We start from the raw sequence: 27,964 nt of genomic DNA, 5'->3' as shown, positions 1-27,964 counted from the left end.
TCGGGCGCCTGCGAGTTCAGCCACCCCAGGCGAGACGGGGAAGGGCAGGCGCAAGGATCTCCATCGGTGGGCCCGATGTGGATCTCGAAGGCGAGCGCTTGGGCTATCTCCAGAGCGGTGGTTCCCACCTTCCCGATTGGTCGCCCCCATCTCGGATCTTCTTTCTTGTGCCAGATGCTTGCCCGACCTGGCCAGATTTCCCAATCCACCAGCAAAATAGGTCCGGAATGCAAGGGTGCACATCTATATAACTCTCAAATCTCCACCGCTCCTACCGCCTCTCTCCCCTCATGTCCCTCCCAAGCCCTCTCCCTCCCCTCGCAGAACAGCTTTCCAGCAAGTCCCTCACCCCCCAGCGCAAACACAGAAAGCTCCTCAAGGATGGTAGCGGCGCCGAAGTATGGCCGGAGTCGATAGAAAAAATATTCGTCCAAGGTCACCTTTTTTCTCTTCTCCCACCCGCCCTTTCCGTCTCATCCTCTCTCTCTTTCAGGCCTCCGCGAATACTGGACCTCCCCCTTTGCCACATATCCCCAATCCCGCGGAAGGAGTCGCTGGCGCAATCAGTTCCTCGTCGACTACTTGCAGAAACACAACATCATCCGCTCCAAGAAGCAGGTCGCTAGCCACATACAAGTCTTGCGCAACATGTGGAAGGGAGAGCCAGGTAACAGTCAGCCGCATAGATCTCGATGCTAATTTGATCCTTATGTCTATTTTTGTAGAGTATCAGCTCGTTGCTGGTGGTGAAGAACTCGCCGACGCCAGCCCTCCCGCCGGCTCACCTATCAAGCTCGAAGATCACTGGTCCCATGGCCTCATACCCATGGAGTTTGACGACACCGATGGCTATTCCTCCACCTCGGCCTCACCGGACTTTTCTCCCCCCGACTTCCAGAACCAGTATCTGCCTTCCCCCGACCATCCCGCGACTCGTCAGCTTGATATGGCTTCCGCTCCCCACTATTCAACAGACTCTCGGAACCTCATACCCTCCGCGTCGCCGTACAGCCCTTCCTTTGCCAACTCGACACAGGAATACTCCAATTATGGTCGCGTTTCATCACGTACACCACCCACCGGCGCTGCCTCGGCTTCCGAATATTCCAAACCACACAACCGAATTCGTGCATTACGGCTAGTGGCCGACGGAATGTCGCCACTACTCATTCGCATGGACCAATTAGCTCCCCTTCATATGCCGTACCAGCCACTTCAGCTCAAGATCTGCTTAAGGATATCCACTATGGATGATATCAACTGCCCTTCTACTCTCCAAGGCTTCCTCGCCAGCATTTACCTTTCCCACATGTGGACGTCCAGTGGAAAATGCATTACGAAGACTATCGTCGGTAGCACCATCGTAGCGGAAGACATAAACTCTCTTCAGGTATCTGAAGTAAACATGGGTACTGTCAATGCTGTCCTACCAGAGTCTCACCTAACTCGCTGTCGATGGCTCGATCCCAGTGCGTGTTTACTCATCCCTTTCCTATGCTGCTTTCTAGACATGAGATCCTAATGTTCTTCATTTTCCAGATCTCCCTACCAATATTACTCAAGAAATAATCGTCGACGGAGAGTCACTTCTCTTTGTGATCTACGAGTTGGACAGAGCGGCCGGACATTCTCTACCATCAGCTGAACTCTCGGGCTACCTCAATTATCCTTCTTCATCACGCGGTAGTCTCGGCTCGGGATCATCTACGAACATGACATCCCTTCGATCTTTTTCATCCTCACCGACGAGTGGAGGCAGCTTGAACGGTAACGGCACAAACCGGGGCTTCACACCATTAGCAAGCGATTCACTAGGTCTACATACGCCATCAAATATCGTTACCGGTCCCTCATCATATTCTCAATCCCATCATTCAGGGCATGTTTCCATCAACGGAGCGTTAGGTGTCAACTCGAGCACAAGTGGGGTTATGTCGAACGGTGGTTTGGGCTCGTATTCACTCCCTATACAATCCCACCATGCGAAACATACGGGCCAGTCCTCGCTTCATACTTTTCCACCTGTCAGATATGCCATGACTACGTCAATGCCATCTTGAACTCCCATCCCATCCATGTGACTCGGCAACTTGAAACAAAGGGAAGGACCCTACGCTTGAAACTTGATGGGCGACTGCACCCCTAATACCACAAACCTTCTTTAAATTTGCAAGCCTCGTGATGCGCAGATGCCTCAAATGCTCATCCCCATCATACCTTTCCATGTCAAGTTCTTCGAAGCGATCGGATTCTCATGATACCCTTGACTCCATCTATCAATAAGGTCCACTCTTGATATTAATAATTGGGGATTTTTGGTGGTTTTCATTCGTTTCCTCACCCTCTTTCGGTTTTTTTTTCTGGCCGGCTTTTTCTTTCATGTGCAGTTGGTAGTCGGATGCCCAATGGTTACGACTAGGGAGCCTTGGACCCTCAAGCGCATATTGTCACTCAGCTCTAGTTAACCTATCATCCACGCTGCCCAACCTTTGTCTCTGGTTTATTGCTCGCCCCTTGGCCTCCCTCGGATCTTTCTCATTCTGGATCCATGCATTTCTAAAATTGTACCTTTACTCCCGAAACTCCGACCTCTCATTGATGTGGTGCCTTCTTCCCTTGATCCTTTTTATTTATTTCCCACAAACATAGCCTTATTCACCGTCGCATCAGCAATTCCTAATTTCATCTCTCAATCCCGCTCAAATCGCCGCGTTTTCATGATCGATCTGTAGTCGCACGACAAGCATTCTAGGAGCCTACTCAGTGTTTTCGATAAGTGTTTATATTATGTCCGAGCTGCTGTACTTGTTTTTTTAAAAGAACCCCCCTTCCATCTAACTTCATCTAACTCTTTTTTTGATTTTTTTCGTCTTGATTTCGAACTCATTGCGATCTGCTTATCGATGTGTATTTTATTCACGGGAATCGAACTTGGCTGTCTGTTTACTTATATTTCGGGTATAGGGTCGTATCATATGTACCTTGGTATTATTTCTCTTTTTTTTTTTCTCCTGGGTTTTATGGTCATCGTCAGCTGGTAATACAAGGAAAAAAAAATTTACAGTTTGGACACGATCACCGTGAGAGGTTTACCCGGGTTGAGTCACTTTCCCCTCCGAGGCTTCCGGCCTAACTTCGTATGGATGTGATATATTGTTACTCTTATGGGTTAGCCGTCATCGGACATTGTCGGGGAGCTGTCTACATCACCCGCTCCCACTGCACAACGCTCAACAATAGAATGCCATAACCAAGGTCACAGGTATTGGCGTTGTTACCCCACCAAGCAATATACATAAAACGCTACTAACAAAAGCCACTTCTCCATCTATGAGGTATCCGAGCTATATTTAAGCAGCTTGGCTGCTGAAGTACGGACTGCCGGGTTCATATGACTCATTGCAAGTGTTTGGAGCTCCCAGAAGGCTGTACCATATGGGTGACAAAGCTGAGGATCATCAACGTCAGGGCGGTATACACCATCAAAGGCTCGGTCTTCAGTCGACAAAAGTGCCTCTACTTTTGGGTTTTTCGCGATCAGGTCGTGGATAAGGTCAAGTGCGCGAAGTGCTGACTCCGGTGGCCAGTGCAGGGCGGCTGTTAAAAGCCGTTTGGCAAAAGCTGCGGAACGCCAAGGAGGTGCAGTGCCTACGCCACTCCGTAAAGAAAAAACTGCCCGCAAAGCGCAAAAGAGAAGATCGGAGATCGAGGGTGGAGGAGATATTGTTGGCCGTGATGGAGCTGAGGCTTGAAGTTTGTTGCTATCCACCAGAAGTCTGGAGCTATTACTTGATATATGAGCGCTGCCTGCAGGCGCAATTAGATCGTCAGGCGGTGTCACTGTCTTTGATTCAATAATGTTCATCAACGTTAATGGCAATATCATCTCGTAGAGTTGAGTGATGAAATCAGTGAGATCGATATTTAATGCTTCGCCTGAAAACAAATGCATTAAAACACATGCAATGAACACAACAACCGGTTGATAAGGGTCAACAGCGATGGACATGGTGTGAGTAAACAGATTGAAAATGAGCGTGGCAAATTCCCACCTTGTCCGGAAAGGAGATCAAACGCCGTGATTATACATTGTAAGCGATATCGGATGGAATCCTCGCGCGATTCTTGCACAGCATCGGGAAAATGTTCTAATGAAATCAGGCTCTTCAACACCTGTAATAGATCTTGAAAGAAATCGACGTTAACAAGGTGTGCAAATTTCGCAATGCCTGTCAATGTGGCCGATAGGAGTGGACTCGGTTTGGGGTTCTTCAACACCCGAAAGTACAGGGCAAACAATGATTTCAGCGTCTCCGTTTGCTGTTGTTTAGAAGATCAGTAATACTGCCGAAATGTATCTTTGGAAAGACGAAAAGACAACCCCAAAGACGTGACAAAAGGAAAGCTCACTGTGGCTGCGCGTTCTTCTCTGTCGATCTCGGCTGCCGCTTCGCGCATCTCCTGTTCGATTTCTTTCTTCTCCTTCAGTACTTTCCTTGTTTTCTTGCTAATATGCAACTGTTTGGCTTTCTTTCCTTTCCGAAGTCGTTGATCTCGATCCTTGGAGCCCTCCTTGTCGACTTTAGTATTGGACGCCCGTACTCCAAGCTCGGTCCGCAGCCGGAGATGCATCAAGCATGAAAGCACATTGGGATGAATGGCAAAATTTCGTTCCTTAACCATGCGACTCAGCATCCGGACGATTTCCAGAGAAGGCTGACCGGTCAAGTCGTCCCGAAAGACTTTGATAATTGTTTTGATACAGAGTTCAGAAGACTGGTCGCAACAGAAATAAACATATAACTCATTGTAGAAACGGGGGACGAACCTTATCCCAGGATTTCCTACTTAGCCTTGCAATGACACAAGATATAAGATTAGTGCAGAAATTGAAATGGGTAGCCTCCGCTAAAAGTGTGCACATGCAAGACAAGGCTACGTCGGCAAGTACAGAGCGTTCTAGGAATAGAATATAGTCTATGCGCTTTTTAGCATTTCCATGGACATCACTCACGTTTAATCTCAACCTCAAGTGAACGTAGGTAGGCCTGATATACTGCGACGAGACCTTGCTCCCATTCCCGAGTTCGAGTCACCACGGAACTAACTTTCTCAGCTTTTTCCTTGTCTGAGAGAGGGCGTATTCGATACCCCGGGATGATATCTTTGAAGACGGTTAATTGGGATAAAAAAGTAAGTTTGCGGATAACGGGGTCATTGAGAATCGGTTTTGGTCGCGTCGGCGTTGAAATTTTTAGTAAAGAGAATGTATGCAGACGCCGTAGAAGACCGAGCTGTGTTGGGTTTTCAATGATGTTATTTAACGAAATGAAAGTGATGTTCACATACACTATTCTCGGGGTCAGCCAAAATCTCCTGGCATATATTTGCAATCTGCTCCTTAGCGGCCTCTACACGCTCTCCTCGTGAAGATTTGCCTACAACGTCAGCGACAGCCGCACGACCGAAACGGGCGCCAGTTGTTACATCTTCTACCCGCGTCTCCGATTCCCGAGGCTCAGATTCGTCCTCGCTTTCTTCATTCGAAGATATTTCAGAGTCGGTCATGAGGAGCATCTTCGTACTCTTTTTGATAGTACCATCTGGAAGTTTAGTGGGTAAACCCTCGATTTGTTTGGTATGGGCACCGACTCCGTCCAGTGAGGAACGTTGTTTCCGAGGTACTTGCTCATAAGGCATTTCTGTGTCAGAATCAAGTTCAGCACCTGAATACTCTTCTTCGTCCTCGGAGATTGGGACATCTTCGAGTTGCTCGTCGCTCAAAATATCCGATTGCAAGCTTTCCGTATCGGAATCATCTTCACTGCCAGAGTCCACCGCAGGAAGATCGGAAATTTTCCCTTCTGCCCTGGCTGGTCTGTAAAGTCTATGCAACCGTTCCAGCTCTTTCTTACTCCTGTAATCCAAATGAATCTAAGCGGACACCAGACCCCATAAGCGAACGCACTTTGCAATACCTTTCTCATCGAGGTTCCGTAGAAATGACGCATTCTGTAGAATATCTACGTCCTGATCCGACATAGCCATCTCTTCTTCTTCACCGAAAGCCTCTAAGGTGGGTACAGCGATGTATTTCCGGTCAGAAGCTTTCTCTTTTCGGCCGTTTTTGTTATTCAGTATCACAGATTTCTTTCCATGACCAGCTTTGCGTTTTTTCGAGGGCATCTGCTTAGAATGAGGAACATGCTAGCTTCAATCCGCGTTGAAAGCATACTTCTCTGCTAGGGGGAGCGGGACGCTTGCCCTTGACAGGCATATTGGGCGATGAGGTGAAGAAGAAAATGAGCACAGCCACCGAAGATGGATGAAGTTCCTCCACCAACAGAGCATATCCTCAGGCCTCACCACATAGGTCTCTTGTCTATCCTATCTCTCGCATTCAGGGATACAGATAGTAAAAACTTTCCAAACCCATTCACTCTTCACCTCTATCGATGCCTTCTGAATGAAATATCCGAAGTACGTGAAGCCTACCCGGCAAATTATATGGTGAACCATATTTCGAGATTCAGGTCTGCAAACCAAAAACATATCATGAAGTCCTCCGAGAGATCGCCTCGGGTCGGCGAGCGGAAACAGACTTATGTCAAGCTTTTCTTGCGAGTGCGCGAACTATGGTGATGGCTACCCCGGCTCCTTTACCCTCATACTAATGCTTGACGGATCTCTAGCCAAAGAACCTAGATACGGCAGACAATCTCACTACCTTTTTTTCCAGCAAGTGTACCATGTATCTCGCAGAAGACTTCTCAGCTCATGCCCACTGAAGATATTCCAGCCTTATTCGTAGAAAAAAACCCTGACGTGGGTTTCCCCGCTTACTTCCTGCAACCTACACCCTGACTTCTTCCGTTAGGAGAACCCTATATTTGTGAGATGAGCTCGGGAGCTCGGCTTGTGTACACGGCTAGATCCTCTGACGGATGATCAGATGCGCAGGTCCATATTCGGGTACTTTTGCCGCCGTTGTTTCGTGAGCTTCGTCAAGTTGTCATTTTCGGGAGTTATCAAACTGCAAAGGGACTTCCAAGCCTGGATTGACGGTGATCTTACCGCCGGTTATCAGGTCGTCAACAAGGAACAGCTCACCAATGGTAAGCTCATACACATCTGGTTTATTATTATAGACTACCATATCCGTTGTCAGACTCAATCTTATTCAGAACTCAAGCAGACAAGAAATCTTGGGCCAAACCAGAATCGTTTGAAGCGTGGGTCTTTCATCCTTTCAGAGCATATCAATCTCCTGGGATGAGTTAACCTAATTCTTTATCAGCTGGGAGAAGGGATTGGCCACTGGCGACGATACGATGGCCATTGAAAATCTGCGAAGATTCTTCGAACAACAGTTCAACGAAAATAATGATTCGTACGTCTTCATATAATTTTATGTGTTTAGCGTACTTACTAGCTGCAGTGGGTTGCGGCAGCATGCCCTGTTGAATTTGGTGAGGATGCATTATTTGCACGGAGAATATGATGCTTGTCGCAAGGTAAGCGTTCGCCGGCATGACGCTTATTTTCATGGTAGTCTGAAGGGAGCGCTTTAGCTGCTCTCGGAAGCCATCACTGTTTCCAGAACAAGTGGTGATCGGATAACACTTCAAAATTGTATCGGGTATATCTCTTTTCTATGTGTAGGATTATGTATCATGCTGACGGTAATCTGCACAGGTTGCTTCACAGATTGCCATCTGAAAATTCCTCCCAAAAGCAACCTTTGAATGAAATCCAGCCAGACATGCACCCACTGGAAGTGTTCTATGATGTGAACAAGCTCCTGGAGGTACGCCATAGTAAATATGTCTCTTTCACTGCTGAAGCTGTCTGTTAGCAGGATCAGCCTATCAGCGTGGCTTTCAATAAGATCATGCAAGCGGTGGGTGTCCACGATCACTGGGCTGAGGTGCAAATTGTACCGCCATCGGAGGAAGAATTATGGGTACAACATGCTGTTCAATCAATAGTTTGGAGGGCCGCCGGTGTGAATTTTCGCGTTGTACATCGCTCAATTCGATACTCATACATTATCTAGGGTGCGATAAACTTGCAACTATAGAGGAGAACTTGATAATGGCGTTCATTCCCCAGGGGACTGCAGATGAAACAAGATTAGTGATAGTGCTAAACCGTGCAAATCAGGTGAGTTGTTCATGCAATCCCACTGATTTCCCAACTTGATGATCAGCATCAAGAATGCGCGCATGGGTTTGTATGATCAGAGTCTTCGCAACCTCCTCGACCCGGCCGTTTGGAGCGGCTTAAGCGTTGATGACTATACTACTTGGGCTCATGCTGTGTGGAACATCATCGTATTACGCGCACTTAGAAGGTGGGGATTTCACTTCCAAGGTTTCGGTAACTTCACTGGACCCATTGACAGAGGACAAAAACGACTATTCCAGGGAGTCATCTTCCCCAGGAAGCCTTATGGTCAATTCAATATGAAGTTTTTCGATCTTGATTCGGACGGCCCCCTACGCTGCAGAATTCATGAATCGTTAGGGGAAGTGTTGAGGTTGAAGGTAAGCCCAGTACTTGAATAGTGCTCTCTCATTGATTTGGATTGGTTATGAGAAATGCGGCCAAGCTACTGCAGGAATTGAGCACCTATTGAGAGCATTGTGGCACTCGGAGTTTCTATTCAGGCTGCATGAATACAGGACGGGAGTCATACTTTTGGCTGATGCTGGGCTTGAATTTGGAATGTCGAAGCGCTCTCGCATGCTGGTAGAGGGCATTATGCCACAGGTCAATCATATCTATCTACGTACGATTGAGAAGACATGTCTAACAGCCGGTCGCAGATCATCTGTGGTAAAGACCCTGAACAACGGGGTTTCGCTTCCTTAACCTTAGCACGGACTATTGTTGCGTCAGGAGAAGTCACACGTACGCGGAAAACCACCGCGGTATTTCGAGCTGGAAGTCACTCATTTTTTTTACAGCTGACGTTCTTCATGAAGCTCTTCCATATCTTCTGGCGGCAGAAAAGGATTACGAATGTCTGGGATTACTAGCGGGTCTGCAAGATGTCCAATACTTCCTCTCGATCGTTTATCACAATCTTGGCATGATCAACGAACGTGATGCTGTAGCGCAGCGGCATCAGGCGACAGTCGAAAAAGGAGAGAACTTAGCGGCCCTTGTCCATGACGAGGATGTCGAAGCTGTCCTGAACCTAGTTGAGAAGATTGGAGTTACGCTTTCGAGTAGGAAGTAATAATTCTATCTAAATCATTACTCATATTGATGCTGGTGCATTACAACTCTGATTTGACCAATACACCGTTGCTCCTTTTTTCTTCCACTTGACCCATCCGGGTCAATCAATTTCAATCATCCACATGCCTTACCATCATCATTGTGTGATCGTATATCTCGTCATCCTTTGATCTTGATGTCGAAGGACAGAGTCTTATAAAAACTGTTCAAATACAACGGTGTCACATTTTGCTGTGGGCGGTGGGTTGTATCTTTGCCAAGAGTTGCGAATGGCGTACAATGTAAACAGATTTCGTTAAGTCGCGATAAAAATATAAATGACCTCCATTTTCGGCTGTGCGTGGGGGGACCTTACTGTATTCAAGCGAAATACTCGAGCCATGAACTAGTAGGGTTGCGAGTAGAGCCGAATCATGTCTTGTTTTCTAACGTATTCTGTAGGAGTACTCGCCCGAATCGCTTTTGAAACTGTACGCCGGACGTCCCACCAGATCAAGCCCTAGGGTAGGTTTGATCTCAATAACTTATGGCAAGCTTCAATCAAGTTGCGGCACTAGCACTGGTCGATGAAATCTACTTATGTCAGGGGTCACGTGTGGCTGGGTGTCGAACCAATTTGCCCACCCAGCATTCGCTCGAAACCCTCACAGAATTCTCCGGAAAGGTCTCTCCGTCTCGTCTCTGACTTTCCTGCTCCGATAGATACCAATGGATGGACCTCCTCCTCCCGAGGAGGATTTCAGCTCTCTTTCTATCCCCGATAGGCTCGCACACAAGAATTGGAAGGCTCGCGTTAGCGCGTATGAATCGCTCATCAAATCCTTCCAGACCTCTGCTTCCGATACCGATCCCGTCTTTAAGCCGTACATATCCAATCCAGATCTACTCAAGAAGTTCGTTGTAGATGCCAATGCTGTCGCACAAGAAAAAGGAATCGAATGCGTTGTTTCGTTCATCAAATTCGCAGGGGAAACTGCTGCCAAGACACGGGACGTTGTCGTGTCTGCACTGGTAGACAAATGTCTAGGATCTACACGAGCAGGGACCAAAAACAATGCACTGGAACTAGTTTTGCAGTACGTCGAAGTTGAGAATAGTGGTGTAGGAGTTGTGGTGTGTGTCATCTTGGCATTTCTTGGTCGAACTTACGAGAATTGATTCAGCCAAGGAAAATGTTCTTGTAGGCTTGTCATCAAAGCAGCCGAAGGCCGTAGCTGGATCTGTGACTGTACTCAAAGAGATAGTCAGGTGCGTTCTTGTTCCACATTTGCCTTTTAGCAATTTGTAATATTTGGCTCAAGAAACTTCGGTTTACAAATTGCACCGCCTCCTCCGATACTCAAAGCACTTCCAAAGATCTTCGCCCATAATGATAAGACCGTTCGTGCTGAAGGAGCGAATCTCGCTCATATATTCTATCAATATATGGGAGCCGGAATCGAGCCTTGGCTTAACGACCTAAAACCAGTACAAGTGAAGGAACTCAAAGAGGCGTTTGAGAATATGGAGAGTCAAAACCAAGGCAAAGGCACCGCAAAACCGGAGAGGCTTACTCGCGCCCAGGCGCGAGAAGCTGAGGCGCAGATCGAAAATTCTGAGGATGTGGGGGAAACAGCCCGTACGTTCTGCTCTAATGCGCATTGGTCTCGGTACTGATCTTCCCTAGCTGCCGAGGAATTTGATCCTCATAGCTTCATTGAAGAAGTTGACATCGTACCAAAAATCTCTAAAGATTTTCACACTAACTTCAAATCAAGTAAATGGAAGGAACGTAAGGAGGCTTTAGATGAGTTACAGGCCCTCGTGAAATCAACACCACGTATCAAGGACGCTTCCGAGTTGGGTGAGCTCGCAAAATCTCTGGCTACTTGTATCCACAAGGATGTCAATGTCAATTGTGTCATGGTCGCTGCCAGTTGCCTCGAAGAATTGGCCAAGGGGACAGCAACTGCCCTTGGGCGATATCACGAGTCTCTTGTCCCTCCTATGCTAGAAAGATTGAAAGAGAGGAAGGCAAACATTACGGATGCCATTGGAAATGCGCTTGATGCAGTATTTCAAGCGGTAAGCCTCGATTTTTAAACGTAGCCACTTTACTTATATGGGTCGAATGCAGTCAAATCTCATGGCCGTACTAGAAGATCTTGAACCGGCCTTGAAGAATAAGAATCCTCAGGTGAAAGAGGGCACGTTGAAGTTTTTAGGACGTTGTTTGGCCACATCGAAAAGTCCCATACCCCAAGCGCAGATCAAGCCTCTGGCAGATAATCTAGCGATTCAATTGGAAGATAGTTTCGAAGGTGCCAGAAACGAGGCGGCCACTTGTTTTGGCACTCTAATGAAGATGGTTGGAGAGCGACCTCTGAATGCAACAATGGAGAATATTGCGGATATGCGGAAGGCTAAGGTAAAGGAAGCCTTTGAAAAAGCTACCGTCAAATGTAAATCAGGTCCCACCCCTACTTCCCGTGCACCTGCTCCGACGGCGAAGAAAGCTGCGACTACAAAAGGTTCAATTCCAGGGTCTAATGTTGACGATATGCCTCTGCCCAAGAAAAAGCAATCTGAGGCAACGAAGGTTGATACACTTATGCCCGAGGATGAACCCCCGAAGAAACCCCTCGGTAGTAAACCTCCTGCTCGACTTCAGGTAGGTGATGCTTTAGCAATTTATTTGGCCTCTTTAACACAACTTCTTCAGGCTAAAAAAGGAGCATCGAATTCTGCTACAAATACATCTACCGCTACCACACCTGCACCAATTGCTGTCAAGAAGGCTCCTCCACCGGCAGCAGCTGGAAAATCAAAGCAACCTGCACCACCTCCTGCAAGTGGACTTGATAACTTCAAATACAAACATACACCCGAAGACGCCGAAAATTTGGCTGCTGATTTAATACCGGTCAATATTGCGACCGATTTCAATGATGCTAATTGGAAAGTCCGCCTAGCGGCTCTAGAAGAGATGACTTCGTGGGTAGAGAGAGAAGCGGAAACTCTCGATGCGGAAGTCGTTGTACGGTTTATTGCCAAGAAAGGTTGGGCAGAGAAGAATTTCCAAGTATGGTGCTTCATTGTGGCCAGAGGTCCTCGTTATTAACGTCAATGATCTCAGGTTTCGTCAAAAATCTATGGGATTCTCACTATTCTGGCCCAACAGAACCTTGTATTTGGAAGAAGTTGTTGCGCTCTTTGCGTACCTCATTTGACAGAAAAGCTTGGCGATATGAAATTGAAGAAGCCCGCTGGTGATACACTCCTTGCTTTCGCCGAGAAGACATCTTTGCAATTCGTACTTAACCAGGGTATGTTGCAAGTATCTGTACAAGACTTCATTCTTATACCAGACAGCATACGAACCTCTGGGCAAACAGAAGGCACCAAAAGTCCTCGCAGACGCTGTTACTTGGATCAACGCGGCTTTAACTGAGTTCGGTATTGCGGGATTGACTCTCAGGAGCCTCATCGACTTCCTGAAGAATGTGCTTGGCAATTCAAACGCCCAAGTACGGACGAGTGCGACGAAAACGCTTGTGACAGTGAAAATGTTCGCTGGCCCAGGTACGACTTACTTTTACAAAGCTCCCAGTATAGTTACACAAACGCTCTGCAGGCATTAAAGATCTGCTTGAAGATCTTAACCCACAGCTACTCGCCACGATTGTCTCTGAATTTGACAAAGCCGAGGGAAATCCGGCCTTGGAACCTACCCGCAAGTCTGCTGACCTAGTTAACCTAACTACTACTACTAGCTCAGGGAAGGAAAGCGGTGGTCCGGACCCTCTGGATGACTTGTTCCCGCGTGTTGAACTCGACAGTTTGCTCAAAGGGACAACTATCCTTACCGACGCGAAGAGCGATGCGTGGAAAACAAAAAAGGAGGCGCTTGAGGCTTTACAGGCTATTCTCGATCAAGGAAACAACAAAAGACTGAAATCAGGGATGGGTATGTTTTAATTTTTTTCTATCGCTTCTCCAAATTCATTTGTATTAGGCGAGATTGGTCAGGTTTTGAAATTGAGAGTGGTTGATACAAACAAGGCGGTTCAGTCGCTTGCCCTAGACATCGTGAGCCGCATCGCAACGGGAATGGGTAAACCCTTTGAAAAACACTCGAGGTTATTTGTTGCTTCGACTGTGACGGTTTTGTCCGACCAAAAAGTCCATGTTCGCTCCGCTGCTTCCCAAACCCTAACGGCCATCGCTACAGCTTGTGGGGCTTTGGATTCTATGGTAGCCGGTATCACGACCGGGTTAGAATCTCAAAATCCCATACTGAAAAGTACGCTACTGCATTGGATCGTGGAGTGGTTCAAAAATGATGAATCGACATCTCTGGACATTGCCAACTGGGTTCCGCCTGCGATTAATAGCCTTGACGATCGGAATGGCGATGTCCGTAAAGCAGCACAAGCGCTACTTCCAACTCTCATCAAATATTCAGGCTTTGAATTTGTAATGCAACAAACGAATTCCCTCAAACCGGCTTCACGTGCAACCGCTATCCCTCTCATTCAAGCTGCTCGACCCGCTGGACAGGACGTAGCTGTAGTTGTCGCTGTCGCTGCCAAAGTCACGAAGAAACCCACTGCTCCATCTCCGGAGCCTTCAAGTTCTACCGCTGCAGCCGGGCTAACAGCGCCACTCTCAACGGTGGCTAAAGCTGGAACTAAAGTCGGAACTGTTCGGAGAAAATTGCCAACTACGTCAAATTCGCGACCAGCGTCACGGACGGATACCCTTCCGGAGACCAAACCCACTACTACCATGAACAAGCGTCCGAATGCGGCTTCTAAGGCCTCCCAGCCCACTGTAATATCGGGAGTCCCTTTCGTTACCATGAGTGCTGATGCGAAGAGACTACGGTTGGCTAAGGATGGCATACGTTGGGTCAACGAGGGTGGCCCACTCAAGAAGGATCTTGTAGAGTCCCTCCAGTCGCAGATGGAACCTCATGCTTCTAAAGAGTTAATCGCACGCCTATTCAGCCACGATCATAATGCAGTCAACGACTTTATTGTTGGTCTCTCAATGATGGCCGATTTCTACTCTAGTGCTTCTGGCATTGAAAATACCGAAGCAGTAGGTCTCGCAAACGTCGACTTTCCTCTCAAATATGTTTCTCTCAGGGTTCACGAGTCACATTCAAACCTAGTTTCGAAATGCTTGGACGTTGTGGATGCGGTCACCGACTTCTTGCAGAGCATAAACTGTCAAATTACGGACGGTGAAGCTCTATGCTTCGTTCCAACGCTTGTTCACAAGGTTAAATCCCAATCTCTGTCTTTCTGTACGACGTCCTTCTGACTGCCCGACATTTTAGCTTGGTGATGCTCGAGAACCTGTTCGCCATCGTGTGCAACAAATTTTTCACATGCTCCCAAAGATATTTCCATATAGCCGGGTCTTCCAAATTCTTTTGGATCAAGGGCTAAGAGCCAAAGTGGCCAAGACGCGACAAGGGACGCTCGATGAGTTGGCCAAAATACTCAAAAAATCTGGAATGAGTGCCTGCGAACCATCGAAAGCCTTCCCCCTCATCGCTTCTATACTTTCAGACAAAGATCCCCAAGTGCGGAAATCGACTCTCAATGTCTTAAGGTATGTTTCAATTGGGAACTGATCGATCTGTTAACGCTGATTATGATGCAGCGAAGCGTACACCCTAGTAGGGGAGAAAGTATGGTCGCTTGTAGGAATCCTATCGCCCAAAGACAAAACTCAGCTCGAAGAGCGCTTACGACGCATTCCCGGGCCTAGTTCCCATGAAAAACCAGACCTGTTGGCCACAAATCCGGCCGTGAGCCGCTTGGCTGGCGGACTTCCACGGCCTGCAAGTCCATCTGCAGCAGGCATATCACGTCTTGCCCGACCTGCTTCTCCTGCGGTCGTTAGATCCACATCGCCTACACTTCCTATTGCTTCACGTGCAGAGTCGCCTGTTCGTAACCAACCAACAGCCCCGTCGCCTGGTCCGACGTCTCCCGCCAGTCGAGGCCGCGGCAAGAGTCTTCTCCCGTCACGCCTTGCCCGGCCACGGAACCACATGCCGGCTATATCTATGAATGCAGTTCGTGAACCCGTATATGCAGAGATGACTGACCCTTCGCCCATGGCAACGTCTCAAGAAGTACATGAGTCATACGATGCACCAACGCCAGTAGACGAGTCAGAAGACATCACGCTCAGTATCTCCACCATCCTCAGTAGTGATCCATCGCGAAGCGTTGATGCTCTCAAGAAGATACAAAAGATACTATCTACTGGACCGGAAGCTGGACCATCCAACCTACAGTACCGTGAACTGGCCGAACATACAGAAGGCCTTATTGAGTCTATCACTCTGCAAATGGCTCATGTATTTGAGAGACCTGAAGAATTGGTTGTTGATGAAAATTTTCGTCTTGCAAAACATCTCATACAAACACTCAATAATTTCTGCGACCACGGAATACTCGCAGAATCTCTGACGGTGGACATTCTTACCTCTCTTTTAGAGGAGCTCACGCTCCGATTACTAGAGACGGATGATAGTTCCATGAAAAAAATAAAAGACCTCTCCCGTTTCATCAATATGATCATTCTACGATTGTTTGCCACAGGTCGCCGCATGTCGATTTTCAGGTTTGTTTATCCGTTCTTTTCGTTTACTTGTATGCTGATTTTGGACTATAGGGCATTGTTTGCTCTGCTGCTTCAGATCGTGAAACCCTTTCCCTCTAATGCCACGTTGCCGGAATCAAAGGAAGCTAAAGTGGCGGAGCTTGTTCTAAAATGTGTTTGGAAGCTAGCACGAAACATACCCCAGGACCTTGCAGAGAACCACCTTGATCCTGTTGAGCTGTTCCCTGCGATCGAACATTTCTTGCAGTCTGTACCGCCGAACGAATGGCGCGCTAGGGCCACAAACAAAGTACCGTGTGGGGACATGCCGCTTCGAACGATCAAAGTGATAATTCAACATGTAGTTGGTAAGCGATCAGCTATCTCAAGGTCAAGAGCGATGCTTATGCAGTGTAGGACACTATGGGGACGATGTTTATGACTTGCTATCTGCGTCCTTTGACGATCCTTCCGCAACAATTGTTTATCCCTATGTCTATCGGATCCTAAATTCCAATTCGTCGCGCATTCCTGAGCCCACTAATCGCCACAACGGTCATAGCTCAGAATCTCAAACGAGGTCGCTGTCCCCTGTCTCTTCACGACCGATTTCACCGCAAGAATCGGTTTCGAGCCGACAGCGAACGAGTTACCATACGAGCCCGACTTCGTCGTCTGTGTTCTTCCCTTCAGGAGAAGAACCAGACCCTGACGCACAGCTCCTTACAATAATTGGACATATCTCTAGTGAAACTACTGGAGCGTTGCATAAGGAAGGCATTACCGAACTCCACCATTTTTTGAAAGCCCATCCTCACAAGCGATCACGCGTTGAAAAGATGTTAGAATCCACTGGTGCAGCTTTTCGAAAATACATCAACCGTGCCCTCGCCAGCAGGGCCGCAGAAGATCAAGAAAGGGATGTTGCTGTAGCAGATACTCTATCTAGTTAGTGACGTCGTTCACTGCTTGGGCCCAATCTGATGTAATTCGACAGAGTTAGAGTCTAACAGCCGTGAGGCAATACATACCCTACCTACGACAGAAACGTCTCCCCATCGCGCCAGCAATACCAGAGGCTCCAATGACCAACAAGAAAAGCTATCACGACTGCATGACTTATTTCAATACCGCACTAGCACACTTAGCAATGGGTCGTCTCAGGGACGAACAACTCCCACAACTCAGAGGACATCATTCGAACCCTGACGCATGGAGTTTACGTACTTAGCAGTGTGACTTTCCGAGTCTTTTTCACTTGTATAATACAGCTTTTGACGTATTTGGTCTCCTTGCCTAAACTATCGACTGGTCATTTCTGACATTGACTTGGATTCCAGCAAATGGAAAGTCCCATAATTATAAGGCATTTGAATCGCCGAGTTGCGAGCTGGTGAGGAAGGAACTATTTGTGAATATTTGGCCCCAAGGCGCTACATCATAAGTCGTCCAGGCTATATGGAGCACTCACCAATTATTTCCTCCCCATCTCCACTACTATGAGTTCTGCGCAGCATCTACAGCAGCAGTCCTTCAAGTATGATGCTGCAATGCTCTTCTGGCGGACGGTGACGCAGATATTTTTCCGAGAAATACGTCCCCGTGGAGCATTCAATATTCCTCGAGATGGACCTGTCATTTTCGTTGGTGCCCCTCATAATAACCAGGTATGCAAGCCGAGATTTTCTTATAATCTTAACACTTACTCCTCCAGTTTCTTGATCCATTGTTGCTGTCGCTTGAAGTGTACCGCGAAACACATAGGAAAGTTCAATTCTTGACTGCCGCCATGAGTATGAAGAGGAAATGGATTGGATTTTTTGCACGCATCATGGAGAGCAGTGAGTCGAGGTTCGTAGCCCGGCTTATCAATGCACTCAAAATTTGCTAGTTCCTGTGGCTCGTGCAGCGGATTCTGCGAAACCTGGGACTGGATTCGTATGGCTGTCGCCAGACGATCCCTGTCTGGTTATTGGAGAAGGCACTCAATTCACCAAAGAATTCAGTACAAAGATGCAGATCATGCTCCCGAAATCTGTAAACTCAGCTGTCGCCGAAGTCAGCGAAATCCTCTCGGATACTGAATTGCGAATCAAACGCGAATTTGGCGGGGAGAGCGGCAAAGGAACTGCAAGGATAAGGGAAAGAGTCATGGAATTACGTCACGATGGGTTGCCAGGCTTAGAGTTCAAAAAAATGCCCTATGTTGACCAACAAGACATGTATCGACATGTTTATGAATGCTTGCAGGCTGGTAGAAGTATTGGAATTTTTCCCGAAGGTGAATTGTTGGTCTTTCGAACCTATTGCCTCAACTTACCGCTCATAGGTGGTAGTCATGACCGCACGGACCTTTTGCCTCTCAAGGCCGGCGTTTCTATCATGGCCCTCGGCGCTATGGCCAATAATCCTGACATTAAAGTCAAAATTGTTCCGGTTGGATTGTCATATTTTCACGCTCATAGATTTCGCTCCCGTGCTGTAGTGGAGTTCGGAAGTGCTCTTGATGTGCCACCAGAGTACATAGAGATGTTTAAAAACGGTGGAACACAGAAGCGAGAGGCTATTTCCAAATTCCTCAACCTGGTGTTTGACTCCCTCAAAACAGTAACCATTCGCGCACCTGATTATGACACGCTAATGGTGAGTTTCCTGAACTTATCTACGAGTAGTCTTCCAAAGAAGCTGAATGTCTTTAGTTAATTCAAGCTATTCGCCGCCTGTTCAAAACCCCATCTCAGCATCTCACGTTGGGACAAGTTGTAGAACTTAACAGACGATTACTTGAAGGTTATATCCATTTCAAAGATGAACCAAGAGTGCAGAAACTACGGACTGATGTCCTGAAGTACAATCGCCTCCTAACGGATCTTGGACTACGCGATCATCAGGTGCGTAGCCGAACTTTGCACATTCGCCATCTCATCATGAGATTTACAGGTACCACGCGCGACGAAAGCTAGTTGGAAGACTCTCAGCCTTCTGACCTATCGCGTGATTCTACTTGTGATCTGGACGCTTCTTGCTTTGCCGGGAACAGTTTTGAACGCTCCTATGTTTGTGATCGCCTCTATCCTATCAAGGCAAAAGGCCAAAGGTAGGCAACTTGTCAGATAAAGTATCACTGTGCTGATCAGGTTTGCTGGTTCATCTAGAAGCACTTGCCGCCTCCGTTGTGAAAATAGCTGGTCGTGATGTATTAGCGACGTGGAAAGTCTTGATAGCCCTCGGCGTCACCCCAGTCTTATATCTCGTTTATGCGGTTCTTTCGACCATCGTAGCCATCAGAGCTGACCTCAATCTACAATGGCGCATTGCCACCCCTTTCCTCGTGATAACCGCTTTGCCTTTCATGAACTACGCTGCACTCAAATTTGGTGAAGCTGGTATGGACGTACTCAAGTATGTATTTCAAGCCCCACCGTAGACGTTTTGTGCTTATACAACCTAGGTCTTTGCCGCCACTCATCATTGCTCTGATCCCTGGTCAACAGCGGTCCCTTAATAGAGCCAAGAGGATGCGTGTTCAATTGGCAAATGAAGTCGCTGCTCTAATAAACGAATTTGGGCCAAAGTTATATGACGATTTCAATCAGGTGCGATTTCATTGCTCATCTACGATTTTCAAAGTTAAAATTCAAGAAACAGTCTCGGATTCTTGTACCGTCCGCAAGTGTCCCGCCCTCCACGGGCACACCTGGCTTATGGCGCCGCAAGAGTGGCACGGGGGCCGTTGACGCACAGGGTCTGGGACTTACACACCCTATGACTTGGATCGACGAACGTTTATTTGGCTGGAGTCGCAGTGCCAAGCATGGAACTTCTGCCTGGTTAGGACTTTCTGGTGATGAAGCAAGCCGCATTGGATCCCCAGATGAGACAGACGAAGAAGACACAGGAGATTACGACGATGTCGTTGGTATTATTGTCCCCAGTGATGATGTCAATGCCAAAGCAAAGAGCCGAGCGAATTCATATGCGGACCTACAAAGGCTTAGACATAGTCATATTACCTTCACAAAACCCAAATCTTCGGCGAGTCCCCCTGCATTGTCCTCAAGGGATGTTGACTGTTTACCTCCCTCCAAACATAGGACACGCAGGAGGACCCTGCTCGATAACGTTGCTGTAGAGCGTATTGCTGCATTAGATGGACACGAGCTATTCTGTGATGCAACCCAGGCTTTGAATTCAGAGGTCACGAAGGTTGTCCAAAAATGAAGGTTCATATCCGGTAACCCTACTTGTTTCGTAAATGTATTCTTATGTCTAGACAAGCAATGTTCTGTAATGTTATCAATGGTCATAGCACTGGCCACTGTTACAGGGCATATTCCTTAGGCAATTGGGCGCTCGCGCCTTGTTAAGATCTCAACACCGGTTTCCGTGATGCTGATAATCAATGAGATCCATTCGTATACTGAAACTTGTAAAGCATTTGATACATACAGAAGAGTATCTTCAAATTGAGCGCTGCGCTTTCCGTCGACGGTCGTAGCAGTCCAATTATCAGGCCAGTGAACATCACCCCAATTGTGCCCAAGGTTGAGCATCTTGGGAGAGGAGAAAATTATCAATAGTTCCAAATTAACGCTAATCGGTGGACAAACGTACTGGTTCTATTGTAAAACACTGTGTACTTGGTTTTGGCATGCACTCTGTCACGGCACAAGTAAAAAACTCACCATTCCTGGTCTCATGGTTCCCACAGCTTTGTTCTTTGCATAGTGGGGTATGTAATTAGGAGAGCCGTGGAAGAGATCGTTGATGCCATGGCCCGTATAAGTACGAACCACAGCACAACCATTCGATCGCGCGATCGGTTCACTAGAGTGGAAACAAACGTTGGACGTGATAGAAGCGAAAGGCATGCAGTACCAACATGACCTTTCCAATATCGCGGAACAAAACGCCTGGCCTGCAGATTGCAATTGCAGCGTCAAGAGCCTCTCGCGTAGTACGAATAAGCTTCCGAGATTCCTCGTCAATCTCACCCACGGGATACGTCTCATTAAGATCAGCGTGAAATCCTATCTCGTGAAATGTTAATCAAGATCATGGCCGATGATTTCGCCACTTGCCGTCGTGATACAATGAGATGTCTAGATAAGGTACACAGTCAATCCACTTTGTAAGAAGGGAATCCACCGACCTAAATTAACGATATCTCCCTCTTGTAACTTTGTCTTGTCGGGAATACCGTGACAAATGACTTCATTTACAGAACTGAAATATCATCACAGTAAAGTAGATGAGCGTTTTGACTGAGGTACAGACGAAGCAGTGGACTTACATGCAAACAGATTTTGGGAAGTTGCGATAATTGAGCGGTGAGGGGTAAGAGTTCCGTTCGATAGTAGCGTTGTGCACGATTTCGTCGATCTCATCGGTGGTAATACCTGGACGGACTGCCGCTGCCGCAATATCAAGGACTTCCCTACCAAGCTGTGTATCTCGTGTATGTTTCATCGAAATGATGACATCCAAGAGCGGACATACCCTGCACACGACGCGCATTTTTTGCTGCTCCTCGGGACTTAGTATACGAGGTGGTTGCCCCACTTTACGCAATTCCGACTTTGGCACACCTATGAAAGGGTGAGGCAAAGAGAAATTCAAGCATAAATCACTAACCGTCTTCCGCATAGTCGGGGCGGGGTATATGCGCTGGAACTTCTCTAGTGGGCGATAGTGGATATACAGGCCTCACGGATCCTGTAAAGTTAAAACTTGGCCAGGGATTGTTACCTGGACGACATATGAGTGACTTCAAAACCATGAGAAAAGTAAGTATATTGATTATTCTGTATTACCTTGGTTTGTAGGCAAGGCGCCTGGTTTGGCTAGATCGTGTAGAATCTTATGTTTTTTCTGACAACTTTCGTTTCTTACACTTAACCGAGTATTTGAAGACCTACCCCTGCATATTGAATTGAAAGTCACTTTATTCGAACTCCGCGACGTAAAGCCAGTACTCACAAGCACCCTTGAAGCATACTTGCCCACAGAAAAACGATCCTTTGATTCCAATTCTGATTTATGAGAATGGGAGGCGGACTCGGTGGGGTTTATAAAAAGGCAATACTTATTACAAGTAGGACATTCTAATCTTGAAGGTGGATTACCGTTGGGGCAGGAGTCACTTTGGCAGGAGACAGAAGTGGCCATCTCAAATCAATCAAACCAAGAGCTGAACGAAGTGCGCCAAAGAGAGCTGTGGGAAGCATAACCGTCACGCGGAAATCTATCGCTCTTCGCGTATCATGCAGCATGCATCATGTATCATGGGCTGAGACAGAATAAGAGGTTAATTAGTCAGTTCAGAAGGTCAAAAATACATCTGCTAATCCGGAGTGCATAAGTTATGTACAGAATTCTTGTACGGTGTTAAACTATTTGGTCTCGGACCTGCAGTGCTCATTCCTTGTATTCGAAACTTTGGAAGAGTATTTAGAAGAACATAAGGATGCCTATTAGCGTACGAAAGTTATCTAGGTGAGAAATTTTGGTGCTGAAGTTGACTAAACAGCTCTAAAACTACGTATCAAACGGCGAAGCGACTTTCAGACAGCAACGAGAAGACAGAATGGCAGATATTAAGAATTGTCGATATAATGCGATACGTGCAAGTGGAAAAGAAGAATGTGTACAGATGTGACAGCAGAGATGTAGAAGAAAAAAGAGAGACAAGAAAAAGAAAACAAATAAAATAGCGAGTCAGTTGTGGGTCATTGTCTGGGAACGACTTCGAGCTTGTACGACACGTTGGTATCAGTGCATGCCTTTCTCAAGGCCTTGAAATGTGATTGCCCGAAGACCTCGATCAGCGCGGCCTCGTTTTCATTGACCCATGACACTGGTGGCAGGCCACGCGTTGTGCGGTAAAGACCTTGCGGCAAACGCTCCTCAAATACGAGTGTCACGATACCAGTTAATAGACACTGGATCAAATTCAGTATATCGCTGATGGGAGGACAGATCTTGCGCATAGACTCGAATGTGTCGCTATGGAAAACCATCTCCCATTGGACTCGTCTCTCCGGAGAGAAGAACGAGCTGGCATGAACAGGAAGTTGTAGCTTCATCTTGGGACCTGCAGGTAGGCCCACAGAGGAACGCCAAATGGAAGTGGACTCGAGGGAAATGAGAAGGCGGTGGTCGTTTGACGGAACTTCCACCCAGCCATATTCCTTGACGAGATTAGATTTTAATTGCTGGAGCCAGCGATGAGAACGAGCATAGGGCGTCCCGAGGGCGTCCGCGGTGGTGAGAGGAATGCGAGTGCGCTGCGCCCAATCATCCATATTTCCCACGTCACTGGAAAAAACGACTTGGGGCTTGGACTGAGGAGGTTGCATGGTTTGAGGGGGGTTGAAACGATTCGGTGAATCGCAGCTTCTAGGAGAGTGGCTATAAATCGCCAGGAGAGATAGGGACTAGGGTTGCTTACTAGGACAAGGGCTGGACGCTTCGTGAAGAAGATCGATAAGAGGAGGCGAGGCGGCTGAGGGCTGAGGGCACTGGAGGGCGGGGGAGAAAGATCAGGGGAGGGGAGGGGAGATGTTCATAATTCGGAGCTGCCTTTTGTAGCGAGCGGTGGTCGGACCCTGGCACAGAAAATAATCCACACTCCCAGAATGCGTCGGGCGAAAATACACGTGTATTCGCCCCCGAGCCCTTTTCCTCTTTCAGCCACAGACCCCCCGCCACCCCTTCTCACCTTCATCTTTTCACGCCTTTTCTGCGCATCTCTCCCCCCTTGCTGGGGCTTCTCATCCTGGTGCTCAGCTTGGGCTCGAAAAGGCGACGCGTGGTGCCGCAAATATAACCAGACCAGACAAGCTCCGTGACCAATCTAACCTACGCTTAGGCCATGTCAACTAGAGCATCTTCGCTGTTAGCACATACTTCTTTTTCTCCGCTGATCCTGAGTACGAGTCCTGCCGACCGTCGATGGACAGTCAGGCTAGCCATTGCGTTGCCCGCGACCCTGCAGTGGCCTTGTTCTTGCCCTTCGGAACGGTCTCTCTGGCAACCAGTCTATTTGGTGACAAGCGCAATCTGATGCGGCTGAACCCCACCGTCCCGCCATAGTTTCCGCCTCTTGTGGCAAATGCAAGCAGTGGCAACTACAGGATACAGCGCATATGTTCTTCCTCCCGTTTAAGCGCTTGAAAGGATAAGGATCAGAGGACCACTGACGCGACAGCTACGATGCCTGGAATGATATCTACCCTATATGGGACACTCATTGATCGTTCTCTGGATGAAGAGGCGATTGGTGCCATTCCACTAATGAACTCGGCTAAAGTATACATCTTGTCGTCGACAGCGTATTTTTACCTCGCATTGATGTTCCAAGAACCTGGGATATGTGCGGCTCCTTCTAAAGTTTGTGGCTCGAAGACTTGGATGCGTGAGATTGATTGAATCTTGATGCGATGTGAAGGGATAATTCATCCCCCGAGTCGTCGGATGGTGCGTGGCATGACGATACTGCTTAATATATTTGGTCGAAGTCAATTTCCAATGGGTTCCGTGCCTTGCCCTGAGTTTGGATTAGAAAATTGTAGGCGTCCATGTTGCATGAAGGATAAAGCAAAATCAACCTATTGTCACAAATGTCACATTTCTAATTACATTCGAGTAAAAATCGATGACTGATTAGAAGCCAATTTTCTGGTGTCAACTTTGTGCAGTGATCATTTGCTCATTTGAAGGCTCGTTGGTCTGACCTCACGACCTCATTTGACAGTAAATGTCTGTGATTACTCCACCCCAAGCAGCTCTACCGAATAGACCGGATAACGGGACGGACGACATGTTTGATATCGGCAAGGCGTTCCAGCGTATTCTCAAAGACGAACAGGTCCGCCCTCACAACATATATGGACCAGCATGACTCAACCAATCCAGATATCTCCACCAATTGCAGCGATTCTGGCTCTCACAGAGGTTGTCGAAAATTCTGATGGTCGTTCTTTCTTGTATACGTCGAGTGGTTCCATAATTCATCCGTTGAATTAGCCGGGACAATGTTTGAACTCGTAAAGGCACTCAACGAGGGTGCGAGAACCCTGCAAAAACAGACTTTCAACCCCATTGGCCTCAACGCCGGTTGCGAGCTCTTTATTGCCTTCGTCACTTTGCTTCCCCATGATTCCGCAGTGCGTCCATAAGTCGTAGACTACGGGTGATTTCATTCTGATGCGAATTTAGAATTTTGCAGATCTCAAACGAGAACTCATTCGGCAAGGTCAACAATACGTAGTCGAGGCGCTGACCTATCGCCATAAAATCGCTGACTTGGCCGTCGGATTCATGAAGGATGGTTCCGTCGTGCGTTTAACGAATCGTCGACATTGTCAGGTATCTCAGCGCGCTATCATAGATCTTAACCCACTCGTACTCCAGGGTGGTCATACAAACTTTGCTGCTTGCTCATAAACGCAAGCGAATATCTGGTCTGCACCTTTTGAATAGGCTCATGGTCAACTCATCTTATCGTTGAGTGCTCTTTCATAGTTTTCGTGACAGAGGCACGTCCCCGTGGACTTGGGTGGGTTCATTCATTTTTCCGCTGCTGGCGTCACTGATCCTCTCCAGCATCAAGACGGCCGAGGCTTTGGCTGCCGAAGGCATACCTTGTTCCGTGATCTTGGATGCTGCTGTAGCCTATGTCATGGAAAAGGTTGACTTTGTCCTCGTTGGTTCGGAAGCGGTGGTTGAAAGCGGAGGCCTCGTTAACGCGGTCGGAAGCAACCAAATTGCGATCATTGCTAAAGCAGCAAATAAACCATTTTACGCGCTGGCTGAGAGGTAATGACATATTGCATTTCTTATCTGATGCACTCACGTTCAGATCACCCTTCCGCTTCTAGCTATAAATTCCACCGTCTATTTCCTTTATCCCAGTATGATCTACCCAGTCACAATCCAAACATCTTTGCATTTGCGCAACCCCTTCGACCTTATCCACGCGGACATACGGTTCAAAATTCAGCTAGTTTACCGGACCTTCCCCATGCAACACGAGGGAACCCCGATGAGGGCTACATCGAATCTTTATCGGCGGTGGAAATTACACAGGAGAAAATTCGCTTGAACAACCCAGATGTTGACTATACAAGGTACAGTGACATAATATGCTGCCTTCGATGGTAGATTGTTGATGAAATCAGACCGGACCTGATTTCTTTGGTATTTTCGGACGTTGGAAGCCTCACACCTGAGGGCGTCAGCCAGTATCTAGTTGGCATGTTTGCTGGATGAGATTGTAGGTCGATTAAAAAGTTCCAATTTTTTCAAGGTTGATCACGAGTGAGCGTATCAGATGGAATCGAGCCATGCCACTTTGGCACTTCATACTTAAGTGACGGAAGTTGCGGGTCGCTTGAAGTGGCTGATGGTTCCGTTCGACGCTAGAAGTGATCCAAATTTCATCCACTCATCCACGCCGATATCTGTGTAAATCTAACGAATATCACGTGTTTTCCATGACTTCTGCCAATTCATACAATGTAAACATGGTATGCTACCTCGCTGTTCCATCCGGAGAATGCCTTCTAGATTTAAGACTTCTCCACCGGAACAGGACATCCGGCTTCTCCCCACCCGTCTCGCGGTTCGGCGTACTTATGACGACATTGCCTTCCCTCGCTTCCTGAGGCGCCCAGGCGAAAAAAACTCGTGCCTACGCACCGTGCGTGTTTGAAGCAAACATTTGAGTTTTAGGTTTTTGCTGACATATGCTGACATAAAAATTTCAACAGCCCAAGCCCGGTATTTAGGGCAAGGAGAAGCAAAACGATGAGCCGATGGTTATAAAACTTCCGATCGTAGATTGGCACTGTTTATCACGGCACATATGGTAACTATCTTGATGTGTTCGTGCAAGCAGATACTAACGGCCCGATATGTTTAATCTGGATTTCATTGCCTTCCCTGCCCTTCCCTCCTGGACTCATCTCTATTCCATGGTCCTGTATTTCGGCAACATCCTACTGCGTTACACCAGCATTGCATTTTTTTTCTATAAATTATGAAATCATAAGTGTTAATTCTTTTATATTTCTACAGTCTACGCACTCTGCTCTCCGATCCTTCCTTTTCTCCCTTTTTTTGTATCAAAAATATGTGCCGCTGGCGACAGTGAGTCCTTTTTTTACTTGCTAGTAAAAAGCCATTTTTTGATGGTTTGTCAGGGTGAAGCATAGGTATACACTCTGTCAACACATTATCGGCGAGGTACGTGAGTCGTTGAAAACTACTTGTAAGTCGTGGATGTGGATGAAGCCTTCATTAGCCCGACAAGCTGGTCTATCTTTTTGTCTGCGATATCACTATGCCGTCTCATCAATGACTCTTGTAGATCGAATGCGAAGATCGTTTTTGTAAATTCAGTCCTAGTCATCCTCGCGACTGTGGGCCTGGTTGTGCGAATACCTGTTGGCAATAGTGAGTGAAATCATGTTTCTACCGAAATATGATTGATATGGAGCTGATACGAAGTGTCTTTTTCACTATAGCCGTCAATTTCCACAACAATATGGTGGGGGACACATTTCCATCTGCTGACACTGGATGAACTAGCATACTAAACTCCGTGTAGATATTACGCACCAGGGGCGTTGTCCCAACTGCGTGAGCAAAGGTCCGGGTGCAGAACAAGTCGATGCTACTTCTGGCAAAACTAAAAAAGATAATCAGTCATGATCTTACGCGTCCCATAGATCAGTAGATTTTTCCAAGCGTAATGACATGAAGCGTAGAAAATAATTGTGTCTGCTAGATTTTTTCCTTGGCCGCAAGACTAGATAAATGTTGATGTTCACGTCTGAGTCTTAAAACAAAACAATCGATTGTCGGCATGTTTCGGAGAACTATTGGAAACAATACAAGATAGTGATCTTGTTGTCCGGTCCCGACCAAAAAAACTGATGGGAACCCTGTGAAACCCAGAGAAATCCATTCTCTTCACCACAAGGTTTCGCCATAGGTAAAAGCTGAACAAGGGAAAGCGATACCATCTAATCATAAAATCATTGGCGCGATCGTGGGTACGTCCATGCTGCCGCCACGCGCTGAACACCACTGACAACCAACATATGATAGG

At 47.2% G+C, this 27,964-nt stretch overlaps 8 protein-coding genes across 8 annotated transcripts; 5 read left to right on the top strand and 3 right to left on the bottom strand.

The window, feature by feature from the left end:
* Nucleotides 1–290: 290 nt before the first annotated feature.
* Nucleotides 291–2,146, top strand: AGABI2DRAFT_199498 (hypothetical protein; the record flags this gene model as incomplete). The annotated part of the gene is made up of 4 exons (XM_006458095.1): nucleotides 291–435; nucleotides 494–667; nucleotides 726–1,469; nucleotides 1,540–2,146. 4 exons carry the CDS (start codon nucleotides 291–293, stop codon nucleotides 2,058–2,060), a joined length of 1,584 nt encoding a protein of 527 aa, XP_006458158.1. The 3' UTR covers nucleotides 2,061–2,146.
* Nucleotides 2,147–3,261: 1,115 nt separating this feature from the next.
* AGABI2DRAFT_176619 (hypothetical protein) lies at nucleotides 3,262–6,277 on the bottom strand (the record flags this gene model as incomplete). The annotated part of the gene is made up of 8 exons (XM_006458094.1): nucleotides 3,262–3,936; nucleotides 4,053–4,320; nucleotides 4,411–4,776; nucleotides 4,829–4,959; nucleotides 5,015–5,294; nucleotides 5,350–5,917; nucleotides 5,969–6,186; nucleotides 6,236–6,277. 8 exons carry the CDS (start codon nucleotides 6,275–6,277, stop codon nucleotides 3,329–3,331), a joined length of 2,481 nt encoding a protein of 826 aa, XP_006458157.1. The 3' UTR covers nucleotides 3,262–3,328.
* A 44-nt stretch (nucleotides 6,278–6,321) lies between these two features.
* On the top strand, nucleotides 6,322–9,326 carry AGABI2DRAFT_183241 (hypothetical protein; the record flags this gene model as incomplete). The annotated part of the gene is made up of 18 exons (XM_006458093.1): nucleotides 6,322–6,480; nucleotides 6,534–6,638; nucleotides 6,693–6,738; nucleotides 6,791–6,825; nucleotides 6,878–6,892; nucleotides 6,953–7,115; nucleotides 7,169–7,232; nucleotides 7,298–7,390; nucleotides 7,439–7,514; nucleotides 7,572–7,639; nucleotides 7,696–7,807; nucleotides 7,856–8,003; nucleotides 8,057–8,163; nucleotides 8,217–8,353; nucleotides 8,405–8,546; nucleotides 8,599–8,772; nucleotides 8,829–8,913; nucleotides 8,970–9,326. The coding sequence occupies 18 exons, from the start codon at nucleotides 6,322–6,324 to the stop codon at nucleotides 9,242–9,244; spliced, it is 2,004 nt and encodes a 667-aa protein (XP_006458156.1). The 3' UTR covers nucleotides 9,245–9,326.
* Nucleotides 9,327–9,954: 628 nt separating this feature from the next.
* AGABI2DRAFT_199491 (hypothetical protein) lies at nucleotides 9,955–17,105 on the top strand (the record flags this gene model as incomplete). Its single annotated transcript, XM_006458092.1, has 15 exons — nucleotides 9,955–10,359; nucleotides 10,415–10,494; nucleotides 10,548–10,864; nucleotides 10,913–11,310; nucleotides 11,363–11,824; nucleotides 11,948–12,307; nucleotides 12,362–12,551; nucleotides 12,598–12,807; nucleotides 12,860–13,192; nucleotides 13,241–14,511; nucleotides 14,570–14,847; nucleotides 14,899–15,870; nucleotides 15,922–16,217; nucleotides 16,267–16,797; nucleotides 16,847–17,105. 15 exons carry the CDS (start codon nucleotides 9,955–9,957, stop codon nucleotides 17,056–17,058), a joined length of 6,315 nt encoding a protein of 2,104 aa, XP_006458155.1. The 3' UTR covers nucleotides 17,059–17,105.
* A 294-nt stretch (nucleotides 17,106–17,399) lies between these two features.
* Nucleotides 17,400–20,070, top strand: AGABI2DRAFT_64815 (glycerol-3-phosphate O-acyltransferase; the record flags this gene model as incomplete). Its single annotated transcript, XM_006458091.1, has 9 exons — nucleotides 17,400–17,516; nucleotides 17,564–17,690; nucleotides 17,741–18,130; nucleotides 18,179–18,492; nucleotides 18,549–18,740; nucleotides 18,790–18,946; nucleotides 19,005–19,251; nucleotides 19,301–19,445; nucleotides 19,498–20,070. 9 exons carry the CDS (start codon nucleotides 17,400–17,402, stop codon nucleotides 20,068–20,070), a joined length of 2,262 nt encoding a protein of 753 aa, XP_006458154.1.
* A 116-nt stretch (nucleotides 20,071–20,186) lies between these two features.
* On the bottom strand, nucleotides 20,187–22,017 carry AGABI2DRAFT_63972 (hypothetical protein; the record flags this gene model as incomplete). Its single annotated transcript, XM_006458090.1, has 12 exons — nucleotides 20,187–20,241; nucleotides 20,299–20,402; nucleotides 20,464–20,481; nucleotides 20,535–20,676; nucleotides 20,732–20,879; nucleotides 20,978–21,075; nucleotides 21,143–21,294; nucleotides 21,349–21,437; nucleotides 21,484–21,597; nucleotides 21,663–21,727; nucleotides 21,825–21,881; nucleotides 21,935–22,017. The coding sequence occupies 12 exons, from the start codon at nucleotides 22,015–22,017 to the stop codon at nucleotides 20,187–20,189; spliced, it is 1,125 nt and encodes a 374-aa protein (XP_006458153.1).
* A 287-nt stretch (nucleotides 22,018–22,304) lies between these two features.
* AGABI2DRAFT_190507 (hypothetical protein) lies at nucleotides 22,305–23,708 on the bottom strand. The gene is made up of 2 exons (XM_006458089.1): nucleotides 23,300–23,708; nucleotides 22,305–23,247 (listed from the first exon to the last, which is right to left on the bottom strand). Exon 2 carries the CDS (start codon nucleotides 23,205–23,207, stop codon nucleotides 22,578–22,580), a length of 630 nt encoding a protein of 209 aa, XP_006458152.1. The 5' UTR covers nucleotides 23,208–23,247; nucleotides 23,300–23,708; the 3' UTR covers nucleotides 22,305–22,577.
* Nucleotides 23,709–24,537: 829 nt separating this feature from the next.
* On the top strand, nucleotides 24,538–26,379 carry AGABI2DRAFT_190506 (hypothetical protein). The gene is made up of 10 exons (XM_006458088.1): nucleotides 24,538–24,718; nucleotides 24,766–24,823; nucleotides 24,877–25,016; nucleotides 25,069–25,188; nucleotides 25,241–25,313; nucleotides 25,375–25,408; nucleotides 25,456–25,668; nucleotides 25,731–25,979; nucleotides 26,031–26,125; nucleotides 26,183–26,379. Exons 1-9 carry the CDS (start codon nucleotides 24,608–24,610, stop codon nucleotides 26,119–26,121), a joined length of 1,089 nt encoding a protein of 362 aa, XP_006458151.1. The 5' UTR covers nucleotides 24,538–24,607; the 3' UTR covers nucleotides 26,122–26,125; nucleotides 26,183–26,379.
* The last annotated feature ends 1,585 nt before the right edge of the window (nucleotides 26,380–27,964 follow it).

The sequence above is a fragment of the Agaricus bisporus genome, assembly GCF_000300575.1.
Source record: "Agaricus bisporus var. bisporus H97 unplaced genomic scaffold AGABI2scaffold_2, whole genome shotgun sequence".
NCBI lineage: Eukaryota > Fungi > Basidiomycota > Agaricomycetes > Agaricales > Agaricaceae > Agaricus > Agaricus bisporus.
This window is presented reverse-complemented; position numbering and strand designations above follow the sequence as displayed.